Source organism: Saccopteryx bilineata, chromosome 10 (assembly GCF_036850765.1).
Source record: "Saccopteryx bilineata isolate mSacBil1 chromosome 10, mSacBil1_pri_phased_curated, whole genome shotgun sequence".
Taxonomy (NCBI): Eukaryota; Metazoa; Chordata; class Mammalia; order Chiroptera; family Emballonuridae; genus Saccopteryx; species Saccopteryx bilineata.
The window spans coordinates 62,368,662-62,392,695 of record NC_089499.1 but is presented as its reverse complement, the minus strand read 5'-3'; the positions used below and the strand labels follow the sequence as shown (position 1 = coordinate 62,392,695).

The following is a 24,034-nucleotide window of genomic DNA, read 5'->3' as shown; positions in this document are numbered from 1 at the left end:
TCTAATAAGCATAATAAAATTAGAACTTTAAAAAATCCTTTTTCTTGCAAAAATAAATTGGCTTTTCAAGATTTGTTGAGGAAAATTCAATTTTGGTACTAAAACTGAATATCAGGCTTTCTTTTTCTTTTTCTTTGTATTCTGTAGAGGCAAATGTATGCCTCACCTGGTTGGGAAGAAGATCACAGACTTGGAAATGCAAAGAATAAACCAAACCAAAACAAACAACAAAAAACCATCACCAACAACAACAAAACCCCACATTTATGTATTTTAAGCATTTATAATTCTGTTCCATGTTTTCTCTGTTTTGGGCAGCAGTTCAATGGAGACTTAATATTTAGAGATGTTTTGGTATATTGTGTCATTTTTGCTATAAATTGTGACATTTTGTTAGCCCACGATAATTTACCCATTTTACATATGATAAATACATATAGTGTGATAGTCCAAAATGATTTATATATTTTACATAATATTTATATTTTATTTGTATATAAAATATGTAAGATTTAAGGCAAAATATTTATTTTGTATAATTTATTATAAGTAACAAGTATATGTATAATAATAAACATTTTTAATCCATAATATCTGTAAAGAATTATGTGAGATATCAGTTTTACAGCTGCATACATTGTTCTCAAACAGGTAGTGGCTCCTAAGAAAGCCCGCTTGGCAGAAGCTCAGAAATCCTTAGCTGAGACAATGGAGCTGCTGAATCAGAAGAGAGCAGAACTGGCTGAAGTTGAACATCATTTGGAAAATTTACAAACAGTGTTTTCTGAGAAAAATGAGGAAAGGGCTCGTTTAGAAGACCAGGTGGAACTCTGTGCTAAAAAACTTGAAAGAGCCTCAAAACTAATTGGAGGACTAGGTGGAGAACAATCAAGGTCAGATTTCTGCTCATTTTAACAATATTTAAGAATGTCAGGCTTGAGTATGTGACTTTCTTTGGATATTTATTATGTTACTGTTTTTTTTTCATTTTTAATCTTATTTTTATTAATTTTAATGCAGTGACATTGATAAATTAGGGTACATATGTTCCAAGAAAACATCTCCAAATTATTTTGACCTTTGATTATGCTGCATACCTCTCACTCAAAGTCAAATCGTCCTCCATCACCTTCTATCTGGTTTTCTTTGTGCCCCTACCCTCCCCCCACCCCCTCCCTCTCCTTCCTCACCCCCTCCCCACCCCTCCACCCCACTCCCTGTTACCATCACATTCTTGTCCATGACTCCGAGTCTCATTTTTATGTCCCATCTATGCATGGGTTCATATAGTTCTTAGTTTTTTCTGATTTACTTATTTCACTCTGTATAATGTTATCAAGGTCCATCCATGTTATTGTAAATGATCCGATGTCATCATTTCTTATGGCTGAGTAGTATTCCATAGTATATATGTACCAAAGCTTTTAATCCACTCGTCCTCTGACAGACACTTGGGCTGTTTCCAGATCTTCGCTATTGTGAACAATGCTACTATAAACATGGGGGTGCATTTCTCCTTCTGGAACAGTTCTATGGTGTCCTTGGGGTATATTCCTGAAAGTGGGATGGCTGGGTCAAAAGGCAGTTCGATTTTCAATTTTTTGAGGAATCTCCATACTGTTTTCACAGAGGCTGTACCAGTCTGCATTCCCACCAGCAGTGTAGGAGGGTTCCCTTTTCTCCACATCCTCGCCAGCACTTATTCTGTGTTGTTTTGTTGATGAGCGCCATTCTGACTGGTGTGAGGTGATATCTCATTGTGGTTTTAATTTGCATTTCTCTAATGATTAGTGATGTTGAGCATTTTTTCATATGCCTATTGGCCATCTGTATCTCCTCTTTGGAGAAGTGTCTATTCATTTCTTTTTCCCATTTTTGATTGGATTGTTTGTCTTTCTGGTGTTGAAATTTACAAGTTCTTTATAAATTTTGGTTATTAACCCCTTATCAGACGTACTGTCAAATATGTTCTCCCATTGTGTAGTTTGTCTTTTTATTCTGTTCCTATTGTCTGTGGCTGTGCAAAACTTTTTAGTTTGATATAGTCCCATTTGTTTATCCTGTCTTTTATTTTCCTTGCCCGTGGAGATAAATCAGCAAATATTTCACTGCGAGAGATGTCGGAAAGCTTACTACCTGTTTTCTTCTAAGATGCTTATGATTTCACACCTTACGTTTAAGTCTTTTATCCATTTTGAGTTTATTTTTGTGAATGGTGTAAGTTGGTGGTCTAGTTTCATTTTTTTGCAGGTAGCTGTCCAATTTTCCCAACACCATTTGTTGAAGAGGCTGTCTTTACTCCATTGTATGCCCTTACCTCCTTTGTCAAATATCAGTTGTCCATAGAGCTGTGGGTTTATTTCTGGGTTCTCTGTTCTGTTCCATTGATCTATATGCCTGTTCTTATGCCAGTACCAGGCTGTTTTGAGTACAATGGCCTTGTAGTATAGCTTGATATCAGGAAGTGTGATACCTCCCCCTTTATTCTTCTTTCTTAAGATTGCTGAGGCTATTCATGTTCTCAGATTACTGTTTTTTTAAATGACTGATTAAACATGTGGGACATTCTCTAAGGCACCTGGCTAGGCTTATCCAAACAGAATATCCATGTCAAAGGATGTTGTTTGCAACTTGCTTTCAAATGTTTTAAAAAGAGAGTGAGAGAAGCAAATAAGGGAAATGATCAATTTTAATCTAAATTGTGAGTATGCAAATGAACATTGTACAGTTCTTTCCGGTTTTACATATATGTACAAAACTTTTCATAATAAAATGTGGTGGAGTAATGGATGATGTATGGCTAACTTTGTTGAAATTTATTTTATAAAAGATATAACTGGCTTGACCTAACAAAGCCAGTTAGCTTTATTCTAATTATTTATTTGTACTGGCCAGCCAGCTATCTGATTTATTAATTGTATTTGTTGAATGAATAGCATGATAAGGTATGCCTTTGACTTTATAGTGCAGATTAGATGGTTTGAAATGTACTTTTTGTTGTAAAGTTTTCATTAAATGGAAAAACATTAACCCTAACAATAGTATGTCAGCTTCTATACAACAAGCTAATGTAATTTTGGGTAATGAATTACAAATGTTCCTATGTTTTACAGACTAACAATAAATGCTGAAACAAACAGCAAAACCACTACTAGACCAAATCATCCTGAAGAAAATGATTAGACAAAAGGCTCTGGGTTTTTTTGTTTTTGTTTTTGCTTATTCTGAAGGGCCAAATCCTGCCTAATATTCTAATAGTGAAAGGTGGATTGTCATTTGTATAACATAGATATGCATTAGAGCATGTTAGAAATAGAAGAGACCTAACCTCCTCATTTTTAGATAAGCAAGTGCCCAACATTTCATGGCTTTTTGTTATAGAATTTGGACTAAAAACCCCTTGCCCTTTCAATTTAGCTTCCATAATTCTTTATGGTGAGGTTATTTCACCTTTGGTTTATCTCACAGATGGTCTCAAGCTGCAGCTGACCTTCAGATAGTATATGAAAATTTGACTGGTGATGTCTTGGTATCGGCAGGAGTAATAGCCTACCTCGGTGCTTTTACTTCTGGCTTTCGACAAACATGTATAGAAGATTGGAGCATGTTGTGCAAGGTAATGGTTTTATATTCATAAGTTTCTTTTTAGAATATTCAAAGTATGAGTTGGAGTACTTTGGGGGAAAGGATGATAATAAGGACAGAGAAGAGAAGAAATAACTGAAACTGTGAGGTCTTTCTTTTTTTCCTTTTTGTTTGATCAGTCAAGTACATCCATAGTACAATGTTCTTCTTTTTCAAATGTTTTATTTTTTATGTTTTACTTTCCTTATTATTATTATTATTCTGTTTAAAGAGAGGAGCAGAAAGGGAGGGGGAAGGAGGGAGAGAGATGAGCAGCATAAACTTAGTTGCTTCACTTCAGTTGTTTTTTTATTGCTTCTCATATGTGCCTTGACTGGAGAACTCAAGCCAAGCCAGTGACCCCTACTCAAGCCAGCGACCTTGGGCTCAAGTCAGTGACCTTTGGGCTCAAGCCAGCAACCTTGAGATCATGTTGATGATATCATGCTTAAGCTGATGAGCCCATGCTATGGCCAGCCACCTCCGGGTTTTGAACTGGGGCCCTTAGCATCTAGAGACAACACTCAATCCACTGCACCATTACTGAGCAGGCCATTTCACATTTAAAAAAACATTTTTTTCAATTACAGTTGGTATTTGATATTATATTAGTTTCAGGTGTACAGCATAGTGGTTAGACATTTACATAAATTATAAGATATTCCTCCCCATAAGTCTAGTACCCACCAGATACCATACATAGTTATTATAATATTATTGACTATATTCCCTATGCTGTGCTTTACATCTATCTCCATAGTAGTCCAACTTTCAATTCACTTTTTTCTATTCTTTACAGTTATTAAATAATATCTAATGACATATCAATAATTTAATTTTAAAATTATTTCAATCAACAAGATGAAAGAAAACATCAGATATTTGTTTATTTATTATAGGAGAAAAAAATCCCATGTTCAGAGGAGTTCTCACTGAGTAAGACCCTGGGTGAACCAGTAAAAATTAGAGCTTGGAATATTGCTGGATTACCAACAGATGCCTTCTCCGTGGACAATGGAGTGATTGTTAATAACTCCAGACGTTGGTAAGGAACATAAAGTATATTTATATTTCAATAATTTTATTTAAAAGCTTTCAAACATAGAGAAAAGTTGAAAGGATTTTAGAGTAAACACCATATGGCACATCCTACATCCTGAAATTAACATTTTATTATTCTTGCTGCTTTATCAAATATTTATCCATCCCTCTATCCATTTATCAGCACATCCTTTTTTAATGCATTTCAATATAAGTTGCAGGCATGAATATACTTTCCCCAATACTTCAGCCATGTATATCATTAATCAAAGTTCAATATTTTTTATGGTTTTTTTTTTGAGGTGAAATTTTCATACTATATAATACACAAAATTTAAGAAAACTATTCCATGACTTCTTTAAAAAGTGTATACAAAAGTATACACTTGTGCAAGCCAAACCTCTGTCAAAATTCAGAACATGACTCCCAAGAAGCTCTCCTATGTCCCTTCTCAGTATTTCCCCACCCTCAACCCATCATAGGAAATTATTATTCTGATTATTTTCCACCATAGGTAAAATTTGCCAGTTCTAGAACTTCATATAAATAAATCATACAATACATACACTTTTGTGCAAGATTTCTTCCATACACCATAATGTTCCTATTTTTTGTTGCTGAGTGGTATTCCATTGTATGAATGTGTCATTGTTTATGCATTCTCCTATTAATGGACACACGAACTGTTTCCAGTTTTTGATTTTTCAATGTATTTATTTTAACTAGGTATTTCTACCCATTTTTAAGATACTATAACTTTATAAGTTATACTATTTTGTGGGTAACTTTTAAAATTGCTATCTGTAGTGTGATAATTATATGAACATTCCAAATGATTTTTATTGTTATCCTTTTATTTTATATTACTTCTAAAAACTTGAAAGATTACTCTCATCGGAGAAATAGTTTCCTATAAATAGTTATTTAGTCACATTGTCCTCTAATTTTAAAAGTTTTTCATGGGGCCATATCTCAAACATACTGTGATAGGTACTATTGAGCTCTTATGTTCATGAAGTACTGTTGTAAGGGCCCTATATCCTCACAAACTCCTATGAATTAGGTATTATTATTATTTCATTTTACAGATGAGGAAATTGATACCCAGAGTGATTTAGTAACTTGAAATTTAATAAGATAAATGAGCTAATAAGTGCTGGAGTCAGAATTTGAACCCAGGCAATTTAACTTCCAAATCTTTGTTTTTAATTACTATGTTAAATAAAAGGTAAAATAGGATATTACACTCACTACCTTTAAAATTATGATGGAAATTTCAGTATTCTTTTGGAATATGAGGTACATTAAAGTTACATTACAATCAGTGAGGAAAGGATTGATAACTCAATAAACAGTGCTGGTGTAAATGGCTACCATTATAAAAATATCATAGATTAAATTAGATCCTTACCTTTTATCACATTCAAAGTTGCAAAAAAAAGGCAGGCTTCTAGCACAGAGAGGTCTCTGTCTACATTTTTGCTCTTAGCCTAGAGTTAGATTACTGTTTCTCAGTACACACTCTGGGTTGGGTTGTTTTGATGGCAGAGTGAGAGTTCTCTGTTGTTCTGGTTCTTACAGTCTCAAAAAGGCCCTGTGCGTATGGACCTTCTTCCTGCTAGGACTTTTCCAGCCTTTCTGCCCCTCCTTCCTAGGACCGCTGAATTCTGCCTTCTGCCTGTGGTTGAACAGGAGGGTCTCACCCTTCTCCTAGAGTAAGAGATCTCTACTTGGTAAAGGTTGGTAAAGGTATAATGTTTTTAGCCAAGACATGTTTTTGCTCCACACTTCAACCCTGGGGTTGAGTTTTTCTTTTGCTCTTGCTCCAGCTGTAATGTGTGTTTTGTCCTTACTTCTTCCAGAAATCCCAGGCCTAATTTCGGCCCAATACATGTTAATTTTCCAGCTTGGAGTTTCCTGGGTTACATAGATAGTCTAAACATGTACCCTCCACCTGCTTGAAATTTAGACCCATGGTTACAGATTCTTAGGAGCCATTTTCCCAGCTGGAGGTGAGGCAGGAATCAAGATACTTTCTTCTTGTCTCTTTATGCATAGAGTTGAATTTTTTCTATCTATGATTTCACTAAGCTTTTTGTGGATTTCAGCTTAATATCAGGGTCTCAGTTCCAGCTTCTTGCCACATATAGACTCAAAGAGCCCCTATATGATTAAAACTGACACTCTTCCCAAGGATAGCTACCATTTCAGCTTACACAATTACTTTTCTGGAATTCAGATCTTTCTGTGTTTCTGGTAGCTGTGTTTTTCTGGACATTTGTATTATGTACATATGTATCTCTTAAATGCATGTCACCTGTGTAGTTTTAAAATGTTATATTTTATCTACTAGTGGATAAACTAAACTAGGTGGCTGGAGGCTTTTTGGGTTATTTAGATAGTCCTGCTGCTAGAATGATAGTTTATAATGAATCTATCCTTGTTCTGCTTGTTCATAATTTCTAAAGGTTTATCTGTTTATAATACTGTGCAGTAACTGAAAGCAGTGCAGACACAAGTCTGAGGATATTTGGATTCAAAGTTTTCTTTATCACTTTCTATCTTGAGATTTTGGTAACTTATTTGACCTCTCAATGCCTCAGGTGCCCCATCTGTAAATGAAAATAATAATTCCTGCCTATAAGAAGGTTGTGAGAAAGTGCTTAGAACATAAGTGCTCAATAAATATTAGTTTTTTATAGTTACCATCTTCAGATACCTCATTTAGTGTTTATATCTCAAATTCTGACTTGCTTACTTTTTAACCATGATGAAAATACTATGCTGCTTAATTATTGTTTATTAACACATCAATCTGGCTACTTAACTTTGTTTTCCCCAAAATTACCACCTCTATCAGAAGCATAGATGGATAATGCTTTTTTCTTCAGACTGTCTAAGGATCTCAAATGTAGACTAGAATTATTTTCATACCTACATTAAGGTAAGCTTAGCATACAAAAAATATGTCTCTCTGATGGACACAACAGCTCAATTTTCCAATTGTATTTGTGATACTTACATAAGGTTGTATTAATTGGGAATTGTATTTCTTTTATAATAAAAAAGAATCTCTATTACAATACTAAGAACATTGATTAGCACTGAAACATTAATTTACAGAAATTGTTACTTTTTGCAAGGGAAAGCATATATAAGGAAGAAGTTATTAGGCAACTTTTAAGCAATTGTTAAGTAAAATTTCTCATTTCCGGCCCTGGCCGGTTGGCTCAGCGGTAGAGCATCGGCCTAGCGTGCGGAGGACCCGGGTTCGATTCCCGGCCAGGGCACACAGGAGAAGCGCCCATTTGCTTCTCCACCCCTCTGCCGCGCCTTCCTCTCTGTCTCTCTCTTCCCCTCCCGCAGCCGAGGCTCCATTGGAGCAAAGATGGCCCGGGCGCTGGGGATGGCTCCTTGGCCTCTGCCTCAGGCGCTAGAGTGGCTCTGGTCGCAACATGGCAACGCCCAGGATGGGCAGAGCATCGCCCCCTGGTGGGCAGAGCGTCGCCCCATGGTGGGCGTGCCGGGTGGATCCCGGTCGGGCTCATGCGGGAGTCTGTCTGACTGTCTCTCCCTGTTTCCAGCTTCAAAGAAATGCAAAAAAAAAAAAAAAAAAAATTTCTCATTTCCAAAACACATTCTCTCTGTTTTATATAATAGCAAAATAAATTTTGACTAGTGTCTGGACCTTTTTGTGCATTCAGTAAGATTTCAGTACAATTTGAGCTGAGAAAGAAAACAACTAGGCAGCTTGTATTGGATTGTTTTGTTTTTTAGAAAGAAAAGAAAATAAAAGAACAAAGTTATTTGGGAGTAATTGACTAAAGAGCTTATTTATAGGGAAAGAGAAAGGAGATTTTATTCCTAGAAGCTGTTGAAACAGAAAGGGAATGTGTGGGAAGCCAGAGTGACATGGAATGGAAACTCCCCTTTTTGTGCTGATATTTTAGAAAGATGACTTAATGCATTATACTGAATGCAAAAGGAACCTAGGACAGCATTGTCACTGAGGAAGAAGAAAGAACATCATCTTCTGAATATCCAAAACCATGAATCATATGTTCTTGAACACAGTCTTTACCATACTTACATAGAAAAAAATTTCTAAATAGATCTCAAATAATATACTAGACTTAACTTAGTTTATGACTCTACTGATAACCTAAGGAAATCCATTAGAGGATAATATATCTCTTACTTTAAATTTTTATGAAATAAATAGAATTATTTTTCATATTATGTTAACATATGTCATATATTAAAATTGCGTACCTTGAAGACAGTGTGTTATATTGGAAAGAGCACAGCTGACAGGTTCACAAGATCCTACTTCTGACATTAAACTAATTTTGCAAGCATGGAACTTTGGGCAAAGTACTCCCTGAGACTAAATTTCTTCATTTCAATGATAAATAAGAATAAAACTTCTTTTTCACTCTTTTCTCACAGGCCTTTTGTGAAGATTAATCCTGATATGTGAAACACATTGTATATTTACAAATTGATGGTGATGTTTATTATTTAAATTATGTAACTTTAAAGAAATATGAATATCTATTTATTCTCCTCAGAATTTTTCTTATTATATTCTAGGCCTTTAATGATTGACCCCCAGGGTCAAGCCAATAAATGGATCAAAAACTCTGAGAAAGAAAATCAACTTAGCGTTATTAAGCTATCAGATTCAGACTATATGAGAACATTGGAAAACTGTATTCAGTTTGGAACTCCGCTTCTGTTAGAAAATGTCGGCGAAGAACTAGACCCATCTTTGGAGCCTTTACTGCTTAGACAAACTTTTAAACAAGGTAGAAGTCAATTAATATTAGTTATAGAACTGAAATATGATTGGATAAAAAAGCCCCACTACATAAATTTAATAACAAGGTTAATAACTCAGAACTTCTGTGTCATTGTTATATGTGAAAGGAAATTTGGAACAAATATCAACTTTGCCCTCCCTTCATTGCTTTAATCACTTAATCTAGACTGTTGTTCAGTAGAAAACATAAAGAAGCTGAAGCCAGTCTGAAATTCCTTTATCATATGACCATGGACCACACAAAGTCCATTATTACAAATAGTAATGGTTAATGTGGGACAGAGTTGAATTTAGGTAAATATTACCCACTTCATATTTTTCTGCTTATAAAAATTTTATCTCTGCTAAACTCTAGGACTTTTAAGGGCTTTAGTCATACACAAATAACTTTGGAATCATTATTGAAAATTGATAAAGTAAGATAAAAAAGAATCTTGATTTTGAAGCCTCCACAACCATAGAGTGAAGGAATCCTGTTGTGTAACTGCTTACTTGACACTTACTGTGTCTGTGACTCTCATCACATCTGTATTCTACTTTCAATTACTTGTAACCTGGGAAAGGCCTTAACATAGTGGGAAGGGCTATACAACTTCTGCTTACTTACTGTATGCATTTGTTTTCTGAAATACAGGTGGCATTGATTGCATCAGGCTTGGTGAAATCACTATTGAGTATTCCTTTGATTTCAAGTTTTATATCACCACAAAACTGAGAAATCCACACTATATGCCAGAGATAGCAACAAAACTATCTTTGCTCAATTTCATGATAACTCCAGAAGGACTTGAAGATCAGTTATTAGGTATTGTTGTTGCAAAGGAGAGGTATGTATTTTCTCGGATGCATCCAGATGGCCTGGAGAGGAATATTTGTAGGCCATTAATACTTCTGTTATGTGATTATTTCAAAACCTAGTCAAATTTTATATTTTATCATTATAAATTAAATAATTGTATAATACCTTAAAAATAGCCATTCTATAACAAGTAAGTTATAAGTCAATCATGTTATATTGGGTTCTGAATATGAGTAGTATGAGTCAGGTGACATGCCATAATTTCTGACTTTTATCTAATTGTTTAAGCAAAAAAAAATTTCACCCCAGGAATTTATGCTATGGAAAAAATTTTAAAATGTGTTCAAAGACATATATACAGGATGTTATTAAGAAAATACTTAGGGCCCTATCCAGTTGGCTCAGTAGTAGAGCATCGACCTGGCATATGGAAGTCCCGGGTGCGATTCCTGGTCAGGGCACACGGGAGAAGCGACTATCTGCTTCTCCCCTGTCCCCTTCCCACTTGTTTCTCTCTCTCTCTCTCTCCCTCTCCCACAGCCATGGCTCAATTGGTTCAAGCACATTGATCCTGGGTGCTGAGGATGGTTCTGTGGAGCCTCCACTTCAAGAGCTAAAAATAGCTCAGTTGTGAGCATGGCCCCAGATGGGCAGAGCATCAGCCCCAGAGTGATATTACTGGGTGGATTCTGGTCAGGACACATGTGGGAGTCTATCTCTCTATCTCCCCTACTCTTGCTTACACTTAAAAAGAAAAGAAAAGAAAATACTTAGGATTAAGAGCAAACATGCAGGACACTAAACTATATACAGTTTGGGTAATATTTTGTAAAAACAAGTTAATGCATGATTGCAAAAAAAAGGTCAATGCATATATACAAAAAAGATTGGGAAGGAATACACCAGAATGTTACCTGTGACCATCCCCTTGGTGCTAAGATTATGGGTGATTATTCTTGTCTTCATAATTTATGTATTTTTTTATTACTAGCATGTGTTATTTTTTAAAAGAAAAAAATATATGCCTGGAAGGGCTATTGGTAAAGATTCCTTCCTGAAGGACATCTTTGATTCCACTTGAACCTTAATACAGTGTGTCCATAAAGTCATGGTGCATTTTTGACCGGTCACAGGAAAGCAACAAAAGACAACAGAAATGTGAAATCTGCACCAAATAAAAGGAAAACTCTCCCAGTTTCATACCTATTCAGTGCAGTTTGATGTGGGCTCACACACAGATTTTTTAGGGCTCCTTAGGTAGCTATACTGTATAGCCTCTACAGACTTGTCACTGACTGATGGCCTACCAGAACGGGGTTTCTCCACCAAACTGCCAGTTTCTTTCAACTGCTTATCCCACCGAGTAATGTTATTCCTATGTGGTGGCGCTTTGTTATAAACGCGCCAATATTCATGTTGCACTTTGGTCATGGATTCGAATTTAGCGAGCCACAGAACACACTGAACTTTCCTCTGTACCGTCCACATCTCAACTGGCATGGCCGTGGGCTGCTTTGCTGTATACACAGTGTTACATCATCATTTTTGCATGCATACATGCTGCCACATCATCCTACAGAAACCAGGAGGGTTTTCCTTTTATTTGGTGCAGATTTCACATATCTATCGTCTTTTGTTGCTTTCCTGTGACCGGTCAAAAGGGCACCATGACTTTATGGACACACTGTATAGCATTATCAAGTAGTCTGTTACATGACATCAAATTGTAAGTGAAAATATGTAACCATGAGGTACTTTAGTTATTTCCAATATATCAATCTCACAGAGTATCCAAGAGAGAATCATGTCTTAACATTCTATAACATGATAAATTGTTATTTTAAAGTTTCATACCATCCTCATTAAGATGTTAAGTGCCAATTTTGTCTTTTACTTGAAGGGCCAGTTGTACAACAAATTATCCTTTCTGTGTCTGCTATTGTAAACAGTAAAAATGAAATTGAATCTGACAAGGCCAAGGAATAAATAAGAAGTTGACACTCTGAGTTTCTTCTCTAGTTCTTATTCTCACATAACGGGCTAAGCCATATGGATAAGCTTAATACATTTCAGACTTAAAACAGTGCATGTTATTGCCACATTTTATACATATACAATTAATGTTTTCACAAATTATTATTTGAATGGAAGTAATTTTTTCCCTTAGGTTAGGATAAAGAAATTAATCATCCTAGTTTGTATTACATGTCTACAAAATTATTTAAATGTATGACATTGCGATATATAATATTTAGATAAATTTATACTAAATGTTTTTATCTTTAAGACCAGAATTAGAAGAGGAAAGAAATGCTCTTATTCTTCAGTCTGCAGCTAATAAGAAACAGCTAAAAGACATAGAGAGAAAAATTTTGGAAACATTATCATCTTCAGAAGGGAACATTTTAGAAGACGAAAGTGCAATTAAAGTCTTAGACTCCGCTAAAATGATGTCCAATGAGATAACGAAGAAACAGCAGGTGAAAAAGAACCCTAGTAAACTTTTGATTCTTAAGATTCCAGTTTGCTCTCAGTGCTTTAAGAAAGCTTACTAGACTTACTGGAAAAGAAAAAAAATTATAAAATACCAAAACATAGAAACTAATTTTAAATTCATAAGAGAATATCTCTTACTGTTAAATTATTCAAAACCTGGCCTTATCTGTATGGTATCTTACACAGAGAAATAAATTTAGAATATATATTTTACAAATATACATTTTTTATTATTGCACAGGTAAGGCAAGCTAGTCTGGTTTATCCAAATTTAATAGACTGTCACCTAAAAACTGAGTTTGAGAGTTTGGCTTACTTTTGTTCCTGGTTGAAACTTAAGAAGGAAGTAGGTAATTGTTGCTTAATTGGACATTAAGTGGTTCTAGGAACTAATAAGGATGTTTTTCTGATATTGCCTAGTCATTTGTTTGCCAGGGATAGCAGTGTGAGAGTTGGGGGTGGCAGATGAAGGAAGGAAGTCAAATGGTCCACAGCCAGGAATGTATTTATTCTAAATTCATCTATCTCAGCCAAATGGTATTTTTTCATACTGTATATATTTTTGATAGACTCCTACCATGTTATAGGTAAGAGGTTTTAGCTATCAGTTATCTTTTGCATTTAGTAATTGATAAAACTATGGCCCAGAAGGAGTAGTTGAGGCCCAAGTTTGCACAATTAAATGATGTTACAGAATGACTTCCATAGGCTATTGATGTTCAGAACTTTCTATCCTCTTTGGCCAACTCAATGAATTAAGCACATCTAAATATTAGGGCAATTAAAAAAATTTTAAAGACTAAATAGAAATTTTACTAATTGCTCAGCATCCTTCTGCCCCTCCCCCTGCACACATGTACCCCAGTTCTGGATCAGAGGACTTTTTAAAGGCTTAGTCACACTTTCCCTTGGGAAAGTAGATATAAGTATATATTTATTAGTTCCAGTATTTTATCTTACAAAGAGAAATACATTTAAAAAATGATATCTTTCTTGCTGGGTCCTCCAATAGCTGAAAAAAAAATTAAGGTTTAAATAGCAGAAGGTTTAAATGAGAATACTAAGATTATTTTTAAAATTTTTATTAATTTTAATATATTGTGTTAACATGGATTCAAGTGTCCCACTCAATATAACACCCTCAACCCTAATGTATGCCCATTACACCCCCTTTACTCTCCTCCCCTTAACACCCTCCCCCCTTCCCTGTGGGTTTGCTGTTCTGTTATCTATATCTCTGTGTTATATATATATATAATTTCACTAATCCCATCACTTTCTCTGATCCCATCTCCTCATCCCCCTTCCCTCTGACTGCTATCCCTCTGCTCCCTGTGACCCCGCCTCTGCTTCTATTCCATTCCTCAGTTCACTTGGGTCATTAGCTTCCATATATAAGTGAGATCATATTCTGATTTCTTATGTAAAATGTCACCAATTTACATTATTGATAACTTTGCTTTACACTTTTATAGTCAAGATTGAGGTTTAAAACTTGTGTATAACCTGACCTGTGGTGGTACAGTGGATAAAGCGTTGATATGGAATGCTGAGGTCACCAGTTTAAAACCCCTGGATTGCCTGGTCAAGGCACATATGGGAGTTGATGCTTCCTGCTCCTCCCCCCTTCTCTCTCTCTCTCCTTTTCTAAAATGAATTTTTTAAAATTTTCTTTTAGCCCTGTCTTGGAAGCATTGGTTAGCATTTGCCCTTTATGCCAAGGCTGTGGGTTCAATTCCCAGTCAGGGCACATACAAGAATCAATACAAATAAGTAGAACAACAAATCGATGTTTCTCCCTCCCTTCTTCTTTCTCAAGTCAATAAACAAAATTTTTTGAAGCCATGTTTGCATAGTGAGTACAGAGAGAGTACAGAGTGCTGAAGAAAAAGCCAGTTTTGCAGAAAAGGGAGAAGGTGTGTGGATGGGGAAACCAGAAGTTGGAAATCATTTATGAAAGCTGCCAATGAGGTTGGATGCCAGGATGGCAGTGGAGTAAGCAGATGCACAGACTCCCAGCTCACACCACCAAACTGGATTACAAATTAATTTAGGGATAATCAGCATGAAAAACCAACTTTGGAATACAAGAACAGGTCTCAAAAACCAAGGAGCAAAGAGAAAGACACACAGAGCCTGGTAGGGAGTGTGGGGCATGGTAGGAGCTCTCCTGCTTCCAGGAGTTAAGGGGAGAGGGGTGAGGCTGAGACCCAGAAGGGGTCTCATTACAAGGAGAAGAGCAGAAAATATTGCTTACAGCCACTTGCCTGGGGACCTGGGAACGAGGTGTGCTGAGAGGGCTGGCTTGTCTTCCAAAAGGAAAGTGGGGAGAGAGAGATAGATGGTCAGGGGCAGAGGAATGCATGGGATGACCTGAGAAGCTGACTCATCCAGTGCCAAGGCAGCTATAGCTGGGAGAGGGGTTGATTCCTCCACACAGCACAATCCTAAAGTGGTTCCAGGTGACCCACCTTAAGAAAGCTCTCCAGCTCCAATCAGCACAGCAAGACACAGCTGGAAACATGAAGTGGGAAGGATGGGCAGTAACTCTGGATTCCATGGAGATTTGAGATACATCTCCCCCTACTGAAGGGGAGAAAGCACCCGGCCCCCAGAGAGAAGCTGGCAGATCAAGTCTTCAGAGTCTCAGGTTACACCCACCTCATTCCTGGATACAGTTTCAAATAAGGCCCCTGCTGAGATCAGTAAACAAGATTACCACCAAGTTAAGAAAACTGAGAAGAAAATAAACAAATCAAGACTTCAAAGCAGCTCTACTAAGTAAGGAGATCACAACTGAAAGAAGCCTATAAGTCATACAGAGAATAATGGGTAGGCAGAGAAGCATTAGTCATATGCTTCAACAAGATAAGTCCTCAGAAAAAGTCCTAGATGAATCAGAAGTAATCAAATCACCAGATGCAGAGTATAAAACAATGATTGTTAGGATGCTTAAGGATCTCAAAGCAACAATGGATGGACTTAATGAACACCTCAATAAAGAAAGTGTAAGTATCCAAAAGGACACGGAAATCATAAAGAAGAACCAGACAGAAATGACAAACACAATATCAGAAATAAAGACTACACTAGAAGGAATTAAAAGCAGGCTGGATGAAGCAGAGGATCGAATCAGTGACTTAGAGGGCAAGAAAAGTGAAAACACGAAGCAGAAAAGCAAAGAGAAGAGAGGATCAAAAAGTAAGAGGAAATCCTAAGAGAGTTCTATGACAACATGAAGAGAACAATATCTGCATAATAGGGATTCCTAAAGGAGAAGAGAAAGAACAAGGACTAGAGAAGCTCTTTGAAGAAATTATAGGTGAAAATTTCCCAAAATTGATGCAAGAAAGAGTCACACAAGTTCAAGAAGCAGAGAGAACCCCATTAAAAAAGAACCCAGAGACCCACACCAAGACATATCATAATCAAAATACCAAAGCTAAGAGATAAAGAAAAAATATTAAAAGTTGTAAGAGAAAAACAGTCAATCACCTACAAAGGAACACCCATAAGGATGACATCTGACTTCTCAACAGAAACACTTGAAGCCAGAGAGGATTGGCAAGAAATATTCAAAGTAATGCAGAACAAGAACCTACAACCAAGACTTCTTTATCCAGCAAGACTATTGTTTAAAATTGAAGGAGAAATAAAAAGCTTCCCAGACAAAAAAAAACTCAAGGAATTCATCACAATCAACCAATGCTGCAAAAAATGTTAAGGGGCCTGCTATAGGCAGAACAAAGCAGAATATATATATGTATATTAAAAGAGGAATATAGATTAAAGAAAAAATATGGCAATAAACAACTACATATCAATAATAACCTTAAATGTATTAAATGCTCCAATCAAAAGACATGGGGTAGCTGAATGGAAAAGAAAACAGAACCCATACATATGCTGTCTACAGGAGACCCACCTCAAAACAAAAGATACATATAGATTAAAAGTAAAAGGATGGAAAAAATATTTCATGTAAATGGAAATGAAAAAAAAAGCTGGGGTAGCAATACATATATATGACAAAATAGACTTTAAAACAAAGACTATACTAAGAGATAATGAAGGTCACATAATGATAAAGGAGGAGATAACCATTATAAATATCTATGCACCTAATATAGGAGCACCTAAATATATAGAGCATATTTTGATGGACATAAAGAGAGAGATCAACAGCAATACTATAATAGTAGGGGATTTCAATACCTCACTAACATCAATGGATATATCCTCAAGAAAGAAAATTAACAAAGAAACAGCAGAATTAAGGGACACACTAGATCAACTGGATTTAATAGATATCTTCAGAACCATTCACCCTAAAGCAGCTGAATATACATTCTTCTCAAGTGAGCATGGTACATTCTCTAGGATAGACCACATATTACGGTATAAAATGAGTCTCAACATAGTTAAGAAGATTGAAACCACATCAAGCATCTTCTCTGACCACAATGGCATGAAACTAGAAATCAACTACAATAGAAAAACTGAAAAACACTCAAACTCTTGAAAACTTTTTTTTTATTTTATTCATTTTAGAGAGGAGAGGGAGAGACAGGAGAGACAGAAGGGGGGAGGAGCTGGAAGCATCAACTCCCATATGTGCCTTGACCAGGCAAGCCCAGGGTTTCGAACCAGTGACCTCAGCATTTTCAGGTCAACGCTTTATCCACTGCACCACCACAGGTCAGGCTTTGAAAACTAAACAGCATGTTATTAAACAATGAATGGGCCAACAATGAGATCAAGGAAGAAATAAAAAAATTTCCTTGAAACAAATGAAAATGAGCATGCAACAACTCAAAATCTATGGGACACAGCAAAAGCAGTCCTAAGGGGGAAGTTCATAACATTACAGGCATACCTTAAGAAGCTAGAAAAAGCTCAAATAAACAACTTAATTCTACAACTAAAAGAACTAGAAAAAGAACAGCAAGTATAGCCTAGAGGAAGTAGAAAGAAATAATAAAGATCAGAGTGGAAATGAATGACATAGAGACTAAAAAAAAAAAAAACAATACAGAGGATCAATGAAACCAAGAGCTGGTTCTTTGAAAAAGAAACAAGATCAATGAACCCTTAGCCAGGCTCACCAAGAAGAAAAGAGAAAGGACTCAAATAAATAAAATTAGAATTGAAGGAAGAGAAGTAACAACAGACATAGAAGAAATACAAAGAATTGTAAGAAAATACTATTGTATGAAGAACTGTATACAAAAAATTAGAGAACCTCGGTGAAATGGACAAATTCCTTGAAAAATATAATCTTTCAAATATCAATTTGAAAGAATCAAAAAACCTAAATAGACTGATTACAACAAATGAGATTGAACCAGTTATCAAAAAACTCCCAAGAAACAAATGCCCTGGGCCAGATGGCTTCACAGGCAAATTCTACCAAATATTCAAAGAACTAGCTCCTATCCTTCTCAAGCTATTTTTAAAAATTCAAGAGGAGGGAAATCTTCCAAGCTCCTTTTTATGAGGCGAGCATAATTCTGATTCCAAAGCCAGGCAAAGACAACACAAAGAAAGAAAACAATAGGCCAATATCCCTGATGAATTTAGATGTTAAGATTCTCAACTAAGTATTAGAAACCGGATCCAGCAATACATGAAAAAATTATACATCATGATCAAGTGGTATTTATTTTGGGGAGGTAAGGCTGATACAATATTTGCAAATCAATTAATGTGATTCATCACATAAACAAAAGGAAGAAGAAAAACCACATTATAATATCAATACATGCATTAAAACCATTCGATAAAATCCAGCACCCATTTATGATCAAAACTGTCAGCCAAGTGGGAATACAGGGAACATACCTCAAAATGATAAAGGCCATCTATGACAGGCTCACAGCCAACATCATACTCACTGGGGAAAAGTTCAAAGCAATCCCCTTAAGATTAGAAACAAGGCAGGGGTGCCCCCTTTCACCACTCTTATTCAATATAGTTCTGGAATTCCTAGCCACAGCAATCAGACAAGAAGAAGAAATAAAAGGCATCCAAATTGGAAAAAAAGAAGTAAAACTATCATTATTTGCTGATGATATGATACTGTATATAGAAAACCCTAAAGTCGCAGTCAATAAATTACTTGACCTGATAAAGGAGTTCAGCAAGGTATCAGGATATAAAATTAATACTCAGAAATCATAGGCTTTTTTTGTGTGTGTATTTTTCTAAAATTGGAAACGGGGAGGCAATCAGACAGACTCCCACATGCCCCCAACCGGGATCCACCTGGCATGCCCACCAGGGGGGGATGCTCTGTCCATCTGGGGCATTGCTCTGTCACAACCAGAGCCATTCTAGTGCCTGAGGCAGAGGCCATAGAGCCATCCTCAGTGCCCGGGCCAACTTTTTGTTTTAGTGGAGCCTTGGCTGCAGGAGGTGAAGAGAGAGACAGAGAGGAAGGAGAAGGGGAGGGGTGGAGAAGCAGATGGGCGCTTCTCCTGTGTGCCCTGGCTGGGAATCGAACCCGGGACTCCTGCACGCCAGGCCAATACTCTACCACTGAGCCAACCGGCCAGGGCCAATCAGAGGCATTTTTATACACCAACAATAATCTGTCTGAAAGAGAAATTAAGAAAACAATCCCCTTCACTATTGCAACAAAGAAAATAAAATACCTAGGAGTAAACTTAAACAAGGAGGTTAAAGACTTGTACTTAGAAAATTATAGGAGTGACATCACGGAAATGGCGCCGTGAGCAGCGCGACCGACAGATCTCCCCAAAATCTCAACAAATTTATCAACTAGAAACAGAAAAATTTATCCTCGGAGCATTCCGGAGTTCCACACACACACTGAAAGCGAAAGGACTGTTGCCGAGGAGGGAGTACGCCTGTGGTGAGTCAACCCACACGTGCAGCTGCCCGCCCACACTCGGGGAGCGGCAGCCTGGGCACTGGCGGCAGCCGGCGTGCCCTGAGGAACCGCATGCGCACCCCGTGCCGCGGTCCGGAGAGTCCCGGCCACCAGCGTGCACTGAGAAACCGCGTGTGCGCCCCATGCTGTGGTCCGGAGAGTCCCGGCCACCGGCGTGCACTGAGAAACCATGCGCACGCCCCGTGCTGCGGTCCGGAGAGTCCCGGCCACCGGCGTGCACTGAGAAACCGCGCACACGCGCCCCGTGCCGCGGTCCGGGAGGGGCGCCAAGCCTGTCTTTCCTAGTCGGGAGATTCTCTCCGTGGGTGGGGCACCTCACCCAGCCATTCAAGCTAACAATCAAGCGTTGGGGGAGGGGCGCGCAGGCAGCCTGAAATACTTTCTGGAGCACAGCTGTGGATCCAATCACTGAAATTAGCTTAACCCACGAAATCTGCGCACCCACGGGGCTCTAATTGATAAGATCTCTCCCAGTTCAGCGATCCAAGACAAGAGGCGTGATATTTTTCAGTGCCTTTTGCTAAAGGGGCGGGGGCAACTTCTGATTGACAGAGCCTCCATATTCAGGGATATACCTAACAAGAGGGACTTGGCAGATATTAAGATCTATACAGCAAGCAGCGAATAGTGCATCTTCTTCCCAGCCAAAACAGGCTACCAAGTGTGGAAAGCCTGGGTTGAGTGGTCCAACTGAATGGTAGGCGCTGAACAGTCACCTTGACAACAATTGACTCCCAGCCCCACCTGATTACGCTGGAGGCTCTGACTGCCAGAGCCTTACCCAGAGCCTTGCGCTGAGTGAGGATAGAGTGGGGATTTCCCAGCTCTTTGAGCCTCTTACTCCCCAGACAGAAGCAGTGGCAGCCTCATAGCTGGATCACCAGGCTGCTAATTCAGGAAGGGGAGACTAGGAGAGAGACTCCAGGAAAGCAAACTCTCTCATTGTTGGACTCTGCAAACGCCAACAAGCCTTGACTACCAGCTAGACTAAAGCCAATTATATGACATTGCCATAGAATCCCATCAACTGCAAATCCCTACCTAAGCGTGACACAGGGGCAGAACCTGTAGTACAGAGTCACCGACCAGGAAGAGGGAGAAAAAAGAAAAAGAAAGAAGTTAACCTCTCAAAATCAAGAAAAATCCACAGACTTTATAACTTGTTTCACTAATTCTTTGTTGTTGTTGTTTCTTTCTTCTTTCTTATTGCCTTTATTATTATTTGTATTTCCTCCACCTCGGTCCTTTTATTATCTGCCCATCTTATGCTACCCTTTTCTTGAACTACACTACCCATGAGTGTTACATTTTATTTCTTTTCTTCATCCTTACTCTCCTTTAGGGTTACACTCCAAAACCCTTAACTCTCACTCTCTCCCCTTTTGTTTTTTTGTTTTTGTTTTTGTTTTTTTTTCTTTCCTTTTTTTCTTCCTTCATTTCTCTCTTTTTCTTATTTTTTCCTTTTCTATTTGTTTCTTCTTTTCTCCTTTTACTTTTCTTCCCATTCAATCCTCAATCACAAACAAATTATATAATTTAGGACTCAAGTTTTTTTGGGTTTTTTTTCTTTTTTTTCCTGCTTTTGTTCTTGGTTTTCCTCTATTTGTTTGTTTTTGTGGCATTTTGGGTACTTTTTACATTGCTTTTTAACTCACTAGCATTCCTCCCAACCCAAAGTCTCCATTGTATTTAGTCTTCGCTCCACTTATTACAACAGATTTTTACTTATTAGTTTTATTTTTATTTTTTTCTTCTTTAAATATTATTATTTTTTCTCTCCTTTTTTCTGTTTCCCTCTTATCCCTCTCATTATATCTCTTAGTCGACCATCACTTACAAGCAAATCATTTTATGCTTGTCTAAGATTTTCTCCTTTTTTTTTTTTTTTGCATTTAGTAGGTTCCTACTCCCTTTTTTGCCCCTTGAACTCTTCACCCCAAATCAGGCCCTCTGTTATAGGCAGTTTTTGTTCCATTTAGCATAATATAATTCACAGGTCATCACGATATTTCCCTAAGGAGGTGAGAGGAGGGGAAGAGAAGAAATAAAAAAGGGGGAAATAATAAATTATTACTTTTTTTGTGTGTGGAGTGTTTTCCATTTTTTTTTCCTTTTTATTCTTTATTAATTCTAATTAACACTATCAACAAGACCACCTTCAGATGCCAATAAGAAAAAGGAAATCGAATATTATGGATACAAAAGATAGAGAGGTAACACAAATAGATGTGGAAAAATCTATGGAGAAAAGATTTAACATATTGAAAGCCTTGGAGCCAAATGACAGAGAATTTAAAATAGAAATTTTAAAAATACTCAGAGATATACAAGAAAACACAGAAAGGCAATTTAGGGAGATCAGAAAACAACTCAACGATCACAAAGAATATATTACCAAGGAAATTGAAACTATAAAAACAAATCAAACAGAAATGAAAAACTCAATTCATGAGCTGAAAAACGAGGTAACAAGCTTAGCTAATAGAACAGCCCAGATAGAAGATAGGATTAGTGAAATAGAAGACAAGCAACTTGAGGCACAACAGAGAGAAGAAGAAAGAGACTCAAAAATAATAAAAAACGAGAAAGCCCTACAGGAATTGTCTGACTCCATCAGAAAGAATAACATAACAACAATAGGTATATCAGAGGGGGAAGAGAAAGAAAATGGAATGGAGAATATACTCAAACAAATAATAGATGAGAACTTCCCAAGCCTGTGGAAAGAACTAAAGCCTCAAATTCAAGAAGCAAACAGAACACCGAGTTTTCTTAACCCCAACAAACCCACTCCAAGGCACATCATAATGAAGATGACACAAACTAATGACAAAGAAAAAATTCTCAAGGCAGCCAGGGAAAAGAAGAATACAACATATAAAGGAAGGCCTATTAGATTATCATCAGATTTTTCAGCAGAAACTCTACAAGCTAGAAGAGAGTGGACCCCAATATTTAAAGCCCTGAAAGAGAGGAACTTTCAGCCAAGAATACTATACCCATCAAAGCTATCCTTCAAGTACAAAGGAGATATAAAAACATTCACAAATACAGAAAAGATGAGAGAATTTATCATCAGAAAGCCCCCACTCCAGGAAATACTAAAGGGGGTTTTCCAACCAGATTCAAAGAACAAAAGAAAACAAAACCACAAGTAACAGCTCCACCAAGAAAACAATAAAACCAAACTTAAACTGTGACAACAAAAGAAAAAAAAAGGGGAGAAAAGATGAAGATTAACAGTAGCAAAGGACGATGAAGCGCAGAAATACTCATAAGAAAGGGTACTACAATGAATATGGTAGGTACCCTTTTCATTACTTAATGGTAACCACCCTTAAGTGGAAAAAACCACCACAAAAACACTTGACTTAAAAAAGGTAGCAACAGAGGAAAGAAGTATGGAATACAAACAAACAAAAACAAACAATAGAAAAACAAAAGAGAAGAATCAAACAAGATACAAAACTAACAGAAAGCAATTTATAAAATGGCAATAGGGAACCCACAAGTGTCAATAATTACACTAAATGTAAGTGGATTAAACTTACCAATAAAAAGACACAGAGTAGCAGAATGGATTTAAAAAAATCCAACTGTATGCTGCCTACAAGAAACTCATCTAAGCAACAAGGATAAAAACAAATTCAAAGAAAATTATAAAACATTGATAAAGAAATCAAGGGAGATAGAAACAAGTGGAAGCATATACTGTGTTCATGGCTAGGAAGAATAAACATCATTAAAATGTCCATTTTATCCAAAGCAATTTAGAAATTCAATGCAATTCCTATTAAAAGACCAAGGACATACTTCAAAGATATAGAACAAATATTCTAAAAATTCATATGGAACCAAAAAAGAACACAAATAGCCTCAGAAATCTTGAAAAAGAAGAATAAAGTGGGTGTTATCACACTTCCTGATATCAAGATATACTGCAAGGCCACTGTACTCAAAACAGCTTGGTACTGGCATAAGAACTAGCATATAGATCAATGAAACAGAACAGAGAACCCAGAAATAAACCCACAGCTCTATGGACAACTGATATTTGACAAGAGTGGTAATAGCATACAGTGGAGTAAAGACAGTCTCTTTAACAAATGATGTTGGGAAAATTAGACAGCTACCTGCACAAAAATTAAACTAGACCACCAACTCACACCACTCACAAAAATAAACTCAAAATGGATAAAAGAATTAAATGTAAGTCATGAAACCATAAGCATCTTAGAGGAAAGCATAGGCAATAAGCTCTCCGACATCACTCGCAGCAATATATTTGCTGATTTATCTCCACACACCAGGGAAATAAAGGACAGGATAAACAAATGG

General features: G+C 36.9%; 1 protein-coding gene across 1 annotated transcript in view; it reads left to right on the top strand.

The window, feature by feature from the left end:
* Nucleotides 1-24,034, top strand: part of DNAH12 (dynein axonemal heavy chain 12) — a 376,621-nt gene that overhangs the window by 266,825 nt on the left and 85,762 nt on the right. The window contains exons 53-58 of the mRNA XM_066245398.1: nt 652-893; nt 3,469-3,616; nt 4,524-4,669; nt 9,260-9,474; nt 10,123-10,315; nt 12,575-12,767. Of these exons, the coding sequence (XP_066101495.1) occupies nt 652-893; nt 3,469-3,616; nt 4,524-4,669; nt 9,260-9,474; nt 10,123-10,315; nt 12,575-12,767 (1,137 nt within the window). The remainder of the gene's footprint in view (nt 1-651; nt 894-3,468; nt 3,617-4,523; nt 4,670-9,259; nt 9,475-10,122; nt 10,316-12,574; nt 12,768-24,034) is intronic.